The 14,416-nt window shown below is 36.3% G+C and overlaps 2 protein-coding genes across 11 annotated transcripts in view; one reads left to right on the top strand and one right to left on the bottom strand.

The window, feature by feature from the left end:
• The first annotated feature begins 4,428 nt into the window (after positions 1 to 4,428).
• Positions 4,429 to 6,570, top strand: CSN8 (COP9 signalosome subunit 8). Its single transcript, XM_076136267.1, has 4 exons — positions 4,429 to 4,575; positions 4,667 to 4,737; positions 5,339 to 5,520; positions 5,989 to 6,570. The coding sequence occupies exons 1-4, from the start codon at positions 4,522 to 4,524 to the stop codon at positions 6,237 to 6,239; spliced, it is 558 nt and encodes a 185-aa protein (XP_075992382.1). The 5' UTR covers positions 4,429 to 4,521; the 3' UTR covers positions 6,240 to 6,570.
• kkv (hyaluronan synthase-like protein kkv) overlaps positions 6,394 to 14,416 on the bottom strand; it is a 29,342-nt gene continuing 21,319 nt past the window's right edge. For 8 of the 10 annotated variants that reach the window (XM_076136258.1, XM_076136255.1, XM_076136257.1 and 5 more), the window contains exons 7-23: positions 13,928 to 14,246; positions 13,606 to 13,826; positions 13,182 to 13,449; positions 12,779 to 13,041; positions 12,162 to 12,372; positions 11,724 to 11,924; positions 11,358 to 11,584; positions 11,023 to 11,190; positions 10,607 to 10,912; positions 10,288 to 10,529; positions 10,048 to 10,204; positions 9,801 to 9,953; positions 8,994 to 9,170; positions 7,750 to 7,917; positions 7,427 to 7,670; positions 7,126 to 7,271; positions 6,394 to 6,946 (exon numbers count right to left, since the gene is read on the bottom strand). In XM_076136258.1, coding sequence (XP_075992373.1) covers positions 6,752 to 6,946; positions 7,126 to 7,271; positions 7,427 to 7,670; positions 7,750 to 7,917; positions 8,994 to 9,170; positions 9,801 to 9,953; positions 10,048 to 10,204; positions 10,288 to 10,529; positions 10,607 to 10,912; positions 11,023 to 11,190; positions 11,358 to 11,584; positions 11,724 to 11,924; positions 12,162 to 12,372; positions 12,779 to 13,041; positions 13,182 to 13,449; positions 13,606 to 13,826; positions 13,928 to 14,246 — 3,666 coding nt within the window. In that variant the 3' untranslated portion in view covers positions 6,394 to 6,751. Of the gene's footprint in view, positions 6,947 to 7,125; positions 7,272 to 7,426; positions 7,671 to 7,749; positions 7,918 to 8,993; positions 9,171 to 9,331; positions 9,509 to 9,800; positions 9,954 to 10,047; positions 10,205 to 10,287; positions 10,530 to 10,606; positions 10,913 to 11,022; positions 11,191 to 11,357; positions 11,585 to 11,723; positions 11,925 to 12,161; positions 12,373 to 12,778; positions 13,042 to 13,181; positions 13,450 to 13,605; positions 13,827 to 13,927; positions 14,247 to 14,416 lie in introns of all 10 variants that reach the window. The other 2 variants (XM_076136259.1, XM_076136256.1) reach the window with 1 other exon arrangement.

The raw sequence follows: 14,416 nt of genomic DNA, 5'->3' as shown, positions 1-14,416 counted from the left end.
AAATTTCGTTCCACTGATTTTGTTGCAATTAGCTACTTTTAACAAAAACATGAAATTAAATTTGCAGAAACGATGAGCAAGGTAATAAATCTTCAATCGAATGCATGTTTATGCATTTTTGCAAACATCTTGTGCAATCCTAGCTCGTGTTAAATAAAATAGTGGACAACAGCCCAGTTTCAAAATGATGTAACCATTACATAAAACGCCGTAAAAACAAGTAATTTTAAGTGAAAATTAAAAAAGCTCTACCTACATCAGCGTAAGTAGAGAGAAAACAAGCGCATTTACATGATTAAGTGGAAATGTTCTGATTAATGGTTTCTCCCGCTGACCCCTCTGGAAAACGCAGTAAGCAGTGATTAAGTTTTTATAAATATTCATTATCAATTTTATATACTGTTCGTAATATACGTCGGAACTGGTCCGTTTTCTCTTTCGTCGAAATCGTGCAAGTGCAGGACAATAAATCAGAAGTGTAAAGTTGCCTCAATTTACGCTCATTATTTCAGTCTTTACGTGCAATTTGCCGTGGGCTAATTGTATTAATTAATGTCCATTAACTTTGGATGCGTTAAAGCCGTTGTCATTTTATTTCTTTTCTTAATTTTGACCTCGTCCCGTTTGGCGTGCGTTCAAGCAAATATAAGAAGTTATGTGCTAAAAGCATAATTAAAATCTACGTATTTGGTTTATTTGTTTATTCATATTTTTATTTACCTATCCGACAACCAAGTATGACTGCCGAACAAAGCATTAAAAAATTATTACTGATTACTAGTAGTTGTTCATGAAGTTGATAAGTAGGTTTGTATTTTTAAATCATTTTTATTAACTGTAATATTACAAGTTAGGTATACAATCAACATTGAGTATCGAAAACTGTTTAAAACTTAAATTTTCGCCAAGGATAATTAACTTACTCGGAATCAAATCAAACAGCTACCTACCTTTTGTTGGTTTACGGTAAGCACCTAGAATAAATTAACGAAGAAAGATGGTAATTGAAAAGTGTTGTGTAGTGGCGGGCACGTGTGTTGTGCACGCTATGCGGCTATGCCTCTCAGCGTGAAGCGGTACGGGATTGAATGTAATTAGCAATTTTGCACAGCGCTGTCGGTGCGGCGGTGTGCCGGCTACGATGGGTGACCCCTCGGTCACTCGCTGCGACCGGCTGACCGTGTTGCACCACATGCCGTTTTACTGGAGTGAAACATTACCTACATGCTTCAACATACATCTTATGACTTTTGTTACATGTGGCCATTATTTGTGAAATTATTGACCACTTTTACTACTTCAACATGAAGGAACTGTACTTACATTCCTTGAACAATTTGTTTAAAATTATTATAATAAACCAAATTCAAGTAAGTAAATATAATAAATTAATTAATAAATCATGACTGGATGACATGGTAATCTCTACCTCTCACTTGTATTCAGCGGCTACACAATTTACTGCATTAACCTTTAACAAATTAACCAAAAGTTGCGTGCACTAGTACCATACTCACCTCACTGTATACATAGAGCTAACATCCGCTTTTAATAATCGTGACAACCCTACTTCTAATCGTGAGAGAGGGCACTGCCAATCGACCTAGTGCATAAATATAAAACAACTTCATTGCACACACATAACACTAATATTTATGGTCAGGACAAGCAGGTCGCAAGAGTGCAGGGTACTACTGTGTCTTCATATGCTCCATACTTTCAATACGTATTTGAATATGGCAAGGACATTGAAGTCGTTGAATGCGTTTCAGGTGCCTAATACAAAGTACCGTGGGACAAAACCATTGTTGGGGGCATTTCGGCGTCCGCAGCGCACGCCTCTGTGCTGAGGCGGGGCGGTGAGCATACCCATTGGTTACCGTCGCCAGAGCGTGACAAGTTTCATTGGACAATCCAACGAACAGTGAAAGTGACGAAACGCTCTTTGCACGAAGCACCTTGCGCAAAATTACCTATTAACCGCAAATTAGGTCACTTGAACCCATGGTCCAAATTATACAAAGCTTTACTAAAAAGCTAATCCAAAGGTCCTATTTATTATTTATGGAAGAGCTATTTAAAATATTAAACTATAGGTAATTATCTATCTGCTTCAATCATGATGATGTACCTGAAGATTTATTAGGATAATAATAACTAAGTTCATCTACACACTGCAGGAGACTCTTATTGATTTACACAGCTATTATGGAGCCCGTAATTTTCTTTAGCGCACAGTAATGTAAGAACACGTACCAAAATGATATACTTACATAAAAGCAATAACTTAACTGGTCCATAGAGAAACAGTTTAAGTTAGAAAATCATTTCAAATTTAATATTTTTAGTTATTTTACTAATAATTTGTGTATTGAAACCTTCACGAGCAAACCTCGGACTCGGGAAACTATTGACTCGTTTTCAAAGGCAATCTAATCGATCTATCCATCTCGATAAAGCCATATCATGCAATATGAACAAAATTGCTCTATACTTTAAAAGTTTAACAAATTCATAGCTTATAAATTGTAAAAAGCTTATGAGGATTGTGATTAATAGAGTAATGAAAAGGGGACGACTTCAATCGATGAGCTACTTTGACGTTTAATTTAATGTTCCTGCAAGTAAAATTATTCGTACCGTACCGACTCACTTTATTGTGGCCCGTGACTATAAATACTAAGAAAATACAAACAGTTAGTTGTTATATCGTAATAAAATACCAGTAGATATAAGCACTTTTAATAAACAACGTTTCTGAAATCCTTTTGCCTAATATCTGACAGAATTAAGATAAGAGCTTAACAATTTGCATAGTACACACCTCATGAAATGTCAACGTACTCAACGGCGACATAGAGTTCATAATCTATTCGTACTAGTACAACACACCTAATCATTTCTTAAAGGTATTATTATAAACAAATAAGACCGCGATTTTGTACAACAAAAAGCATTAAGATGCAAATTGATACAAGCATAACGAGAAAATTAGCATTCTAAGCGACAATATTGAAGGGTGACTCAGCGAGTAAGTCCATCACCTTCAGTTGTGCTCACCGGCCCATTGTGATGCAATCTTAGAGTAGACAAGTCGACTAGCAAGCCCGCCCAAACCCTCGATCAATAGCCGTGAAATTCGATTATACAAATCTGGGCCATGAAGATTATACAATTTAGTTGACAGTCACAAAAGGTAGGTGTAAGTATACTTAAATCCAAGATAATGTTTAGATGAAAGACTTATTGAGATCGCCAATCAAGGAAGTCTGATATCGAAATTTTTCTTGTTCGAGAAAGAACATATTTGGGTATAGTATTTCAGTCGATAATGCCTCCTTCTGTTAACAGAAGAAACCACTTGTTTTCATACAAATACCACATACCTACCTACAGTCTAAATTTTAGATGCAACCAGAACGACAACAAATTTATCAAGAACAAGGGCGTAATTAATTTGACTTGTACCTAGATGGAATAATACGGTTAACCTTGGTAGAGAAAAATAATATCTCGGCTGATTTCTCTCTGTCTCAGTAAATTACTCTTGAGAAGGCAGGTATGTTAACAATTAAATGATAAGTAAACACTTAAGCAGATAGGTTTCGTTGTTTAACAAGGTGAAGTAAAGTCGTTAAATGAGGATTTCAGGAAGTAAATGCAGTCAGTAATTAATAAAGAAATATAAATGATTAAGCGTTCACTTGGTGGCGACAAGCTTAATTTTAATTGCAATAAAAGGCAAAGGACCATACCTAGTCCAATGGAACTTTTTATGCGCAGCAGTTTTTTATCATGCTGTAAGTGTAATGTAGTTTAATTATGAAGAAAAAAGGGCAATTGACGTAGTACGATATGCTTACACCTTATCAGTTTGTATTGGTACTGATAAAAATATCCTATAGTAATGAAAAAAGAACTCTGTTTCCCGCTCGGTCTCGAAAATCGAACTCAAGACCTCGCAATCGGTATAAGAGGAGTTGAAACTAAATAATTGGTTTTCATACTAACACGCTTTAATATCTTTAATTCTCAAAGAGTTAAAAAAGTACATAATAATATTAAAAGGCGTGTATTCTGTTTGGAAATGAAGTTCCTCATACTGTTTTTACTTACTTGAACTAAGAGCAAAATAAGTCATATGGTGAATGATTATGTAAGTAATCATTGTGAATATTTCGTTATTGTTGGTTTCACCGTAATGATGTTTGCAACTTATAAAATTTGTCAAGATAACTATTTATTCATAATACCATATTATTATATTTATGAAATACATAAATGGCGTATAGTGTTATTAAAATTGTATGCACCCTGACCTCCATCGTTTCGAAAGCTTTACATTTTTACTATAGATTGTAAAGTATTTTTTTCTCTGTGGCAATAATGTGTAGTGACTGTCAAAGTCTTATTGACTAAATAGTGACACTGACGTATATTGTCATTGTGGTCGGCTGCGTATTATGCGTATAGTTGTTTACTATATTTTTCGGAGTTTTTGTAGAATATAAGTATTTCAAAATGATAACAAATTTTGACAAACTTTGTGGAGATTTAGAGAAACAGGAGCTAGAGGTACATGTTTACATTTGGTCAAAACTATTCATATATGTCTAGAGGTTATAATTTCTTGTAATGATTTTTGTTTTTATTGTATATTTTTCAGGCTCCTACCGGTGTAGCGTCTCCGTCTACATATGCCCAATTACTAGCCATTTACTTATATCAAAACGACTTGTAAGTATCGACTTATTAATGTTAATAATTACCCTAAAAAAATAACTATCTTATATATCTAATAACTCTCACTTGATAGTATCACACAGTGACTGCCATATTTTAACTGTATTTAATAATATAAATTAAATGTTAGCTACTACAGTTCTAAACTATTGTCGAATAACCTTTCGTACACCAACAAGTCTTGAAAAGAGAAATATTATGCTTCAAAGCCTTGACCTTATCCCATACTTCGCTTCAATTGGTTCAATGTGTCCCTACAATCACTCCAATTACATTTAAACAAACATACATATAGAACGTCATGCCAATTATATAAAGGTTTATGAAATAGACCCATGATCACTGTTTATAATATTAGTCCTATGTAATAGGGGCCAAGGTAGTTGCCATGTTACTGGGCACAATACAAATCTACTATTCGGAACTTATCACAATTTGAAAGATGAATAGGACTTAATGATGAATCCTTGCATGCCTAAAATTACTTTGTGTGCACCAGACATGGAAACCCAGGACCTCTGTATAGCAGTCGTATACACTATCAACTTCCCCGCAAAGGCAATTATAATTCTAATTATTCAAAAATATGTTTCAGATGTAATGCTAAATTCTTATGGAAGAGGATCCCTCAGAACATCACAGCTAGCAACCCTGAAATATCTGCTATATGGGCAGTAGGCCAGAAGCTATGGAAAAAGGACCTGCCTGGAACTTACCATGCATTAGCTGCTTTTAACTGGACAGAGCCAGTTGCTAATATTATAAGAGCTTTGGAAGGTACTTAACAAAACATGCTACACCTAACATGCACAGACTTTTTTCTTCTGTAGTATATAATTTATCACCTTGCCAAATCTTATGTAAACCAAGTCTTAAACTGACTAGGAAGAGTCATTTTCACACTTACAACATTCTTCTTCTTCTTGTCGTATGGTTAGTGATCAACCATAATAATATGTTACTTACAACATTAGTATGGTTAGTCTTTGCATTCAGTTACACCGATGTCAAAGTGAAAATTAGGGGACAATAAGTAAAAAATATTTCTTACTTACGTCTTACAAGTAATTTTAGCATCCATAACTGAACAATTTTTTAAGAAGTCAAGATAATAACTACTTTACTTGTAATAAATCTATACTTCTGATACTCTACATCTGTACTGTACTGCAGAATAACAAATACTTCCTTGGGTGATCTTTTAATTTGAATGCTCCAGTTAAAGACTACATTGCTTCTTTTCAGAGAAAACAAGGGAGCGAACATTGAATCTAATTGGTCGCTCATACAGTTCCATCTCTTTGGACACTGTAGTGTCAATGACTGGTCTAAGCAAAGATGCAGTGTTGCATGTATGCAGAGATCGCAAGTGGACACTCAATGAAGATGGCCTCACAGTCAGCCCAACACCACCCACCCAGCCTGCACCTCTACACACTTCTAGTGAAGATCAACTCTTCAAACTCACTGAATTTGTATCTTTCTTAGAAAATTAAGTAAGTTTTTATTTAATATTATTTGTGTATACTTGTATCAAGAGATTGATGCATACTGTATTATAAGATTCACACTCACGTCTCACATGTATGTATGTAATACACATTATAGTAAATTTTTGGTACCAGGTAAAGTTAACAAACAAGCCACACATTAAATAATCTCATTTATTACAATACTAATTCCGAGTCTATATTCATAAGAGCTAAAATAAAAATCTTCATTACAAAGATATTATTTTAATAGGTATAAAAAAAAACATAAATGTAAAGTTAAGTGGCAGTGTAAATTCGTATGTTTTATCTTACAATAAAGCTGTAAATTGTCCAATGTTGGTATTTAATGACTGCATACTCTGCTGTCACACACCTAAAAAAGTATATATCACAAGCAATACAATACTCACACAATATTTTGTTGAGTTTTTTCAATGTAAATAATTACTAAAGTCTATCTTACTAGTATCTACATTTGTTTAACCTAAGCACTTGTTTAGTTTGGCAACTCTCGATTAAAATCTCTGGAAAGAGACAGTATTTTGTCTGGGCTGCAATCTCATGGAGTTGGTGTCGTCTTCGTCGCCTAGCGTGGTCTCGTAACCTCGGTTGATCTGTCCTCCGTTTGGTTCTCCGAAGACGTCCTTCACTGATATGTTAGCATTTGAAGTTCTATGGCGAGGTCCAGCGACGCCTAAGTTGTTATTGAGCTGTAAAAAAGAATATTCATGTAGAGTTTATAAAAAGTTCTGAATTGACGGTCTCTTAAAGTGGTCACTGGAATAATCATATGAATCATATCAATTGCCAGTGAACATTAAACTAAACCACGTTTTGTCGGCGTAACAAAAATTTGTAATTAATCTTATTACGAAATGAGTTCTGTTACCATTCCAGTGACTCCATATTCGTTGTTGGCTCCAAGTGTTTGCATCTGAGATTTCCTTCTTTCGGCCATTACGGAGTTTCTTCTCGTCTCCAAAGCCTTCAATGTTTCCCTCCTCAACGTCATCTTGCGATTAAGAACTGGTGTTCCTGTTATAATTGTTTAAATGTGTTTAGTCGAATCACGAGAGACAATCGTGGCAAAACCGTTAAACATTGAATTAAATACCATATTAGCAAGTTACATGCAATTTGGCAATAAAAAATAATCAGTATCTAACACTAATCGATAGAAGTATTGTTACCTGGTCCGTCATTTGCATTCATATTGAAGAATCTCTTCTTGAAAGCCACGTCCAGTGTACCAATATTCCGCTTCTTCTGTCTGGCCTTCTCCAAGTTGTGAATGGTCTTTCTTCTACCAACATTGTGCGGGCCCGAGCCCGAGTCATTGTCGTAGTCGTCATCTAAACCATTCAACTTCTGCAAGTCTTTCACTATTGCTATTGCATTCTTATCCAGTAGAGCGTCTTGAGATAAGTCTTCAGACTGTACGTAAACAAAAATATGTTAGTAAAGGTTTTTGGTTGAAGATGCATCACTAGAAGTTTATTGTAAAGATTTTTACCTTCTTCGTGCAGAACCAGTTAAGTTCTGTAGACGCTAATATGTGCGATATGGTTCCAAATCTATGGAACAACATAGCGGAGAACTGTATGACCAAGATCAAGGCGAAGAAGAATACAAATACGAGACCAATAGGTTCCAATTGCAAGTATTCTTTTGAGATCAACACCTGAAAGTTTAAACTATGTTTTATACGTGATTTAAATTAAAATAGTGATTAGTAAAGAATTTCAAATATTAATACACAGAAAGAAATAGATTCAAACGCGTGCTTGTATAACACAAACAAGCCATTTTAAACACGAACTCATGAAAAAATAATTTACGAATCAAACTAAAAGCAAAAAGCACGCATCTGATGAAATAATTTACATGTAATGAAAATGATAGAATAATTTTACTGGTTTTTGTTATATACAAGTGCTGAAAGTGTACCTGTTATGTGTAACATTTAAAATGTGAATTTAGAAAGAAAATCCGAACGGATTTTGTGAGTAAGTGTACATAAACGATCACACAACACGCAGTTTAAAACAAACACAAAAAATAGTAGGTGTCTTTGTCCACTTTAATAAATTGAAAACTGTAAATCGTGTTAAGCAAATCACCAAATCCTTGAAAGTGTACAAAATATAATTATGTACAAAGGAAACCAGTGTCCCTGTTATGTATAGTGTTTAATAGAAGAAATTCCGCCACCTTAATAGACAGAAACATTAATTAACTCCTCAGTGAATTGGATTGGAAACTGTGCACTCATTGGTAGGATTGAATGGTCATCACATCTAAAAATTCCACCGGTTACACTCGACTACGGCGCGTGGAAAGGGAAAGCAATCTCTCATATAATATTCAATTGTTCATATTTTCCATCTAGTCTACATGGTAGGACTGGATCGGAGAAGGGAGTGTCGCTGGATTCGTCATTAGGTCCAGTATTCAGGCTTGCGGGGATCAAAAATCCAAAAGTGGATTTAGAACTTTGAAACCAAGCATATTGATTTCAAAATCCTACAGAACTTATAACACCGTAGTCGACTTTTGTTATTACATAGATTTATGGGTTCACATAAAACCAATTAGAATTCCAGGATTGGATTTAGATTAGACGTAAAACCATAAAAGTTGTTTAGTCTTCTGTGTCTCCGGGACTCCATGCTGGTGTGCCCTCCCAAGACAGACCGGTTAGAAGAAGGTCGTTAGACGGTGTAGTGACACACGCTCAGTGGTAACATTTGGCTATACCTCGCCTGTTTCCTCGATGTACGTAATATTTGTCTTAATTCCCAAAGGCCAATCCACGTGGAGTTGATCTTTGTTGAGTTGTAATAAAAATACTATCAATATGAATAAAGCATTGAACATAACAAATGCAAAAACGGACTTATTGCGAAGCTCGATCAAGTCTCTTGCAATGCGAGCCTGTAAAATTCCATAAAACAAAAATATATAAATTACTCGAATCAACTTTCAAGGGTGACTGGGATCGTGGCAGGGTCGTTACATTATCAAGTTGGCGAGGTAGCGCGCACTCCCGAGTCATCGTTGAAGGCCGATCGCTTCATAGTAGACTCTCACGTTACCTCTTGAGAAATCTCATCATATGTTATATTAGTTTTTACTCCGAAGGGCCATTTAATATGAATGTTGTCCTTGTTCAGTTGTAGCAAGAATACAATCAGTACAAAGAGGGCATTGACCATAAAGAAGGAAAAGACAGATGAATCTCTCAATTCTTTCAGATCCCTGGATATACGAGCCTAAAATTAGGGGAAGATAATCATCATGAATAATTAGTTTGGACAGAGATTATAAATTATCCTGAAATAAAAACTTGTTATTATATAAAATGTTGAACAGGATTTGTAATTTTGTTTTGCCAATGTTCGCATTAATTTAAACAACTTAAATACATACACATGAAAATACTTAGTGTATTTCTTTGTATCGTATTTCTAATTTTCATTTAAAATGTCTACTGCTGGACGTAGGACTCCCCTTGATTAAAAGATTTAATTTGATTTGTCCAAATCCGAAAGAATTTTATTTTACCTGCTCCTCCTTGTTAGCATCGATAGGGTATAAATATTTATCAATAAGATCTTTCCAGAACGACGTTTCAGCTGGTGACAAAAAGTCCACTTCACCCTTTTTCAATTCCGGATCCTCGATCCAATATGGGTTTATGAGATCATCTCGCTTCTCCTGCAAAATTAAATTATTAAACAAACGTAATTAATATCTAAAGAACGTCTTAGTAAATAACAATTTATTAAAAAAAGAAAGGTGATATTCATACTCTAGGTGCAGTAGAAAGAGTGTCAGTCTCAGAGTCGGAGTCGTGGTCTTCCTCTGGTCCTTCAGCCAGCGCATCCAGTTGATGGTCACCACTAGTACTGCCACGAGGGCCCACCGACAACTTACGTCCTCTACTCATTCCATGAGGATCAACAGCCCTAAAATACATTACCAATTAGAAAATATGAACCAATCTAACAACTAATTTGCAAATTAGAAATCGTGAGTAATGAGGCCCAACCTTTCAACGACCTCCAATTTCTTTTCCAATTTCTCCAGTGTAGACGCAATATGCAAAAGTTGTACTTTCTCCTCATTTCCTTTGGGATGCGTACACAAGAGACATTTGAACAGACCAGCGAAAGAAAACTCAATGGAGCCCTCCTCTTCATTACTATTAACTCCTTGAAGGAAACCTAACAAAGACTTCTGTTTCGCGGACTTCTTAGCTTCTTCAGCTTCCTTCTTTTCTTGCTCGATTTCCTATAACATAAATAATGTGTAATAATATACATTTTCAATCATTTAGGACATAAGTAAAGATGTAGATTCGGACATACCTTCTTTGTTTTCTTTACTTGTACTTCACGAGTACCCCAAGATACTACGTTAAGATTAATAATAGAATATAAAATCAAAAGCAAGTACATAGAGGGTATAGACAAGAGGTAAATAATGCCGGGGACGATACACCAGAACTCCTGAGGATGTAAGCAAGCGGCTATGAAGAACGAACTAGAGAGTGATATCAAGAAGATGGCTGAAGGGGATCCTATGCCGTCCTCGCCTAACTGGAGCGCGGTACCGACGATCACAGCCATCATGATCATGGCATACGCCGTCGATAGAATTTGAGCCACCAGTAGCTGAAACAAATAAAATAACCTTCTGTTATCAAGTAGAACATAATAATATGACATTCATATTATAAGACCATGATGGGGATAAAAAGAAATTAATTATGTTTAGTACTCACTTGAATTTCGGATTTCATTGTAAAGCAGACAAACATAAAGATCGCAATAGGATATAGGTTATATTCGAAGGAAGTCCAGTTGTCGATTCGGAAAGCAGCCACGAAGGCACCCACCAACATAAGGAATATAGTGCCGGGACCCAAGATCGTACCACCCATCAACATCATCTGAAAAATAAGAAAAAAACATTAGTGATGTACACTAAATATGTATTATACCACAGTTATACACTACACAAAACTTTCTAGTTTAAAATCCTTGACCGGGACTCAACGCTAACGAAACTACTACTTTATAGCATAGACATAGATATGTTATATAATTAAACATTTACCTGGTAAGCGATATAAGGACTAGAAATGTTGTCGTTGATCTTGATAGTGTGTTTGTAGTCAGCAAGCAAGTCCATAATGTTGGCGATAGTGGAAGGCACCCAGCGACGACGTTGATTGTAGAACTCGTTGAAACCTTCGGGACAGTGCGTGTACGCGTCCGACGCAGCCGAGTACTCTACGCGGTAGCCTCGCTGTAGTAATAGCGTACATAACCAACGATCTTCCCCTGGAAATTAAACACAATGTATTACTCTACATGGCAATGTATAATTGAATAAGTCTGCCGATTAACACGTGAACGGTGCTTTCTTAAGGTAACTTTTCGGTTGAACAGTTAAGCGACCTTCGAATATTTTGAATCATACCTTGATCGTATTGTACGTAATGCCGGGCCTCATCAGATCGCAGTGTGTATTTCTTCATGACGTTATCGTCCATGAGAGCCTTTCCTCTGAACAGAGAGAAGCACCCGGGACTACACAGTACGCAGCCAATCATGTGTTCTGTCGCCTTTTGCAGCCAATGACCAATCGCGTACTCGAACATCTGATACCACACCATAGGACCTGGAGATAAAGAAAAATATGTTATTTTAGGGTCCTATGTATTTACTTGTGTGTTCAATACAACATAATTGAGTTATCTAAGTTGGTGCGTTATTAGATGGCTCTACTTGTTAAAGATGCAACTTAAAAGTACATTTTATTTACTTGAGTAGAAGTATATTTGATTAAATTGATTTAGATGATTTATATTTGATTAAATTGATTAAGATTTTTATATACTTATGTATTGTTTTGTACCTGATCCGACTGGATGAATACGTCCACAAGCAGCTCCCAGATTCTTGTTCTTCTTCATCAAATCAATAAGCAGACGCACCGCATGAGGTTGGAAATCAATGTCTCCGTCGAGGGTCAACAGATACGTGTTCTCGGCCATCACTTCTTTACGGTCCACAGATATCGGCAGTTCCATTAGACGGTGACCGAGGAGGTAGTACATGTACATCACCTAAGAAACAACAACACAAAGTTAATAAGTGTAGCTTTAATATTTACGGTTCGGTTATAATTATAATTCTAAAGGATAAGTTTAGCAATCTATCAAAATTCCACTTGTTACGCTACCTGTGGGCAGTAAAGTTGGCCGTAAAACCATTGCTAATCGTTATCATCATCATTCGGTAGGAAGTTATCTCTTATGTAAGAAATTGAATTGATACAATTTCATAGTCATGATTGTAATAAAACTTTTGGTTGCATGACGTTTTGCGTAAGATACAATTTGTAGAGCTGTTTTTGTGTTTCAAGGCAATCTCGAAAAGATCTTAAAACGTGTTTACGGATATCGTGTAATAATTTGCATAATTGTTTTATGGTTATTTACTTGTCAGAAGCAGTTTAAGTTTAGTTTCTACCTGAGACCAACGTTTCCTGTGACGAATCTTAGCCTTGTCTTTCAAGTGGCAGATCATTTTAGTCTTTCCGGGCAAGACCCATGTGAGACGTCCTCCATAAGGTGCGGGGTATTTCTTCGGCGGTCGAATGCGAATGTTCGTTTGATGTACTTCGGAAGCCGCTTCGTCGATGGTATCCACGAGTAATTTGACGAAACGATTCACTTGAGAATCATCATCACTGTGGTCAGAAATTTCGAAGGCGTCGTCCAAGAAAATGTGTGCTGGGAAATAATGTTATTTTAGTAAATAATTGAAGTCGGTTATTTATTGTATAGTACTCAAGGTAAACACAGCAATGCGGTCGAATAGATCAAAGAATGTTGTTCACAGACCAGACAAGATACATAGTAGGTAAACTTACTTTCGAATTCATAGTAATCAGGGTCAACCACTCGCAAGTACTTCTGCGCGACTCTCCGCGCGCACTGATCCTCGTCCAGTCGGAGGATAGACTTCAAGAACTCCATCATTTCGTCCTTAGTTTCGTGCCACATAGTAGCGCATGCGTAGATACGAGTGATTTGGTCCGATGACTTGATGGCCTTGGGAGACGATCCCGTCGCGTCTGTATGCACCGATATCGTTTCGTAGTACTCGTCGCCTTTCTCTTTTTCTATTTCTGCGAGGTCCTGGAATTTAAAAGAATGCACTTTAAAATTAACTGAAACAAGTCGTAGTTGTGATCTTGTTAGATTTCCTTCGTGACAGCTTTGCAAGACTAATTAATAATAATTAGATGTCAAACAAATAATAGACTTTGGTAAATAGTCCATGTTTTAACGTACCTCAGTCTTAACATCTCTCTGATCATTTCGCTTTCTATTAAGCGCCATGCTTTGATCTATAAGCAGTCCATTGTACATGGGCACTACGAACAATTTCTCGGTGGAAGCCAAACGTTCCGCTTTTGGAGTCCATATGTGTATCGTGATCCAAGTTTGTGACAGCAACCAGAGTAACCAGACCCAGGCCATTTGTCGAGATATGAAATCGCTTAGCGTAAACACTGAAAAATAAAATCATTGTGGTTCAATACGTAGGAATATAAAAAATGTAAGGTTGTATTAATACGAGTTACTATCTATTAAATAATCTCCGAAAACATACCTGGTGGACTTTCAAAGTATAGATAGTCCGGTACAGTCCCGTGGAAGAAACAAGTGTCGCCATTCCTGATACCGCACGCAGCAATCAAGAGGTTCACCACCAGTGGGATGACAAGGTTTATAGGGAAAGCATAACTGAAGCCTTGGATGAGAATCTTGCAGGCGAACTTTCCGAAGATGTAGCAAATGTACGCGGCGAATATTTGTATGAGCATGACGTAGACTGCGGATTTGTGTGCCGCCGCTACTTCCACCGAGTCGCCGGTAAGTGTCACATTTGCTAAGTCCGGAATCACTGTTCCACCCAGTTGAATTTGCACCTGGAATATTACAATGTTGCTATTAGAATTGATAGTAGGTATAGATAGATATTTATAGTAGTTTAATCTACTCATTATATGATCGACCTCAGGTACAAGAAGGTATTTTACTGTAACTTTTAAAAGGGCGAAATAGTCAGTAAAACTGGTGAAAATATACTAACGCTTTT

This window comes from Anticarsia gemmatalis, chromosome 3, assembly GCF_050436995.1.
Source record: "Anticarsia gemmatalis isolate Benzon Research Colony breed Stoneville strain chromosome 3, ilAntGemm2 primary, whole genome shotgun sequence".
In the NCBI taxonomy this organism is placed as follows: Eukaryota; Metazoa; Arthropoda; class Insecta; order Lepidoptera; family Erebidae; genus Anticarsia; species Anticarsia gemmatalis.
The sequence above is the reverse complement of the archived record's forward strand: the minus strand, read 5'-3'. Positions and strand labels throughout refer to the sequence as shown.

What these genes read in the sequence shown, in the direction of transcription:
- CSN8 (XM_076136267.1), top strand. Translation starts at nt 4,522, where the DNA reads ATGATAACAAATTTTGACAAACTTTGTGGAGATTTAGAGAAACAGGAG. An exon ending in TAGAGAAACAGGAGCTAGAG is followed by an intron (nt 4,576 to 4,666) that starts GTACATGTTTAC and finishes TATATTTTTCAG; the next exon opens with GCTCCTACCGGTGTAGCGTC. An exon ending in TATTATAAGAGCTTTGGAAG is followed by an intron (nt 5,521 to 5,988) that starts GTACTTAACAAA and finishes GCTTCTTTTCAG; the next exon opens with AGAAAACAAGGGAGCGAACA.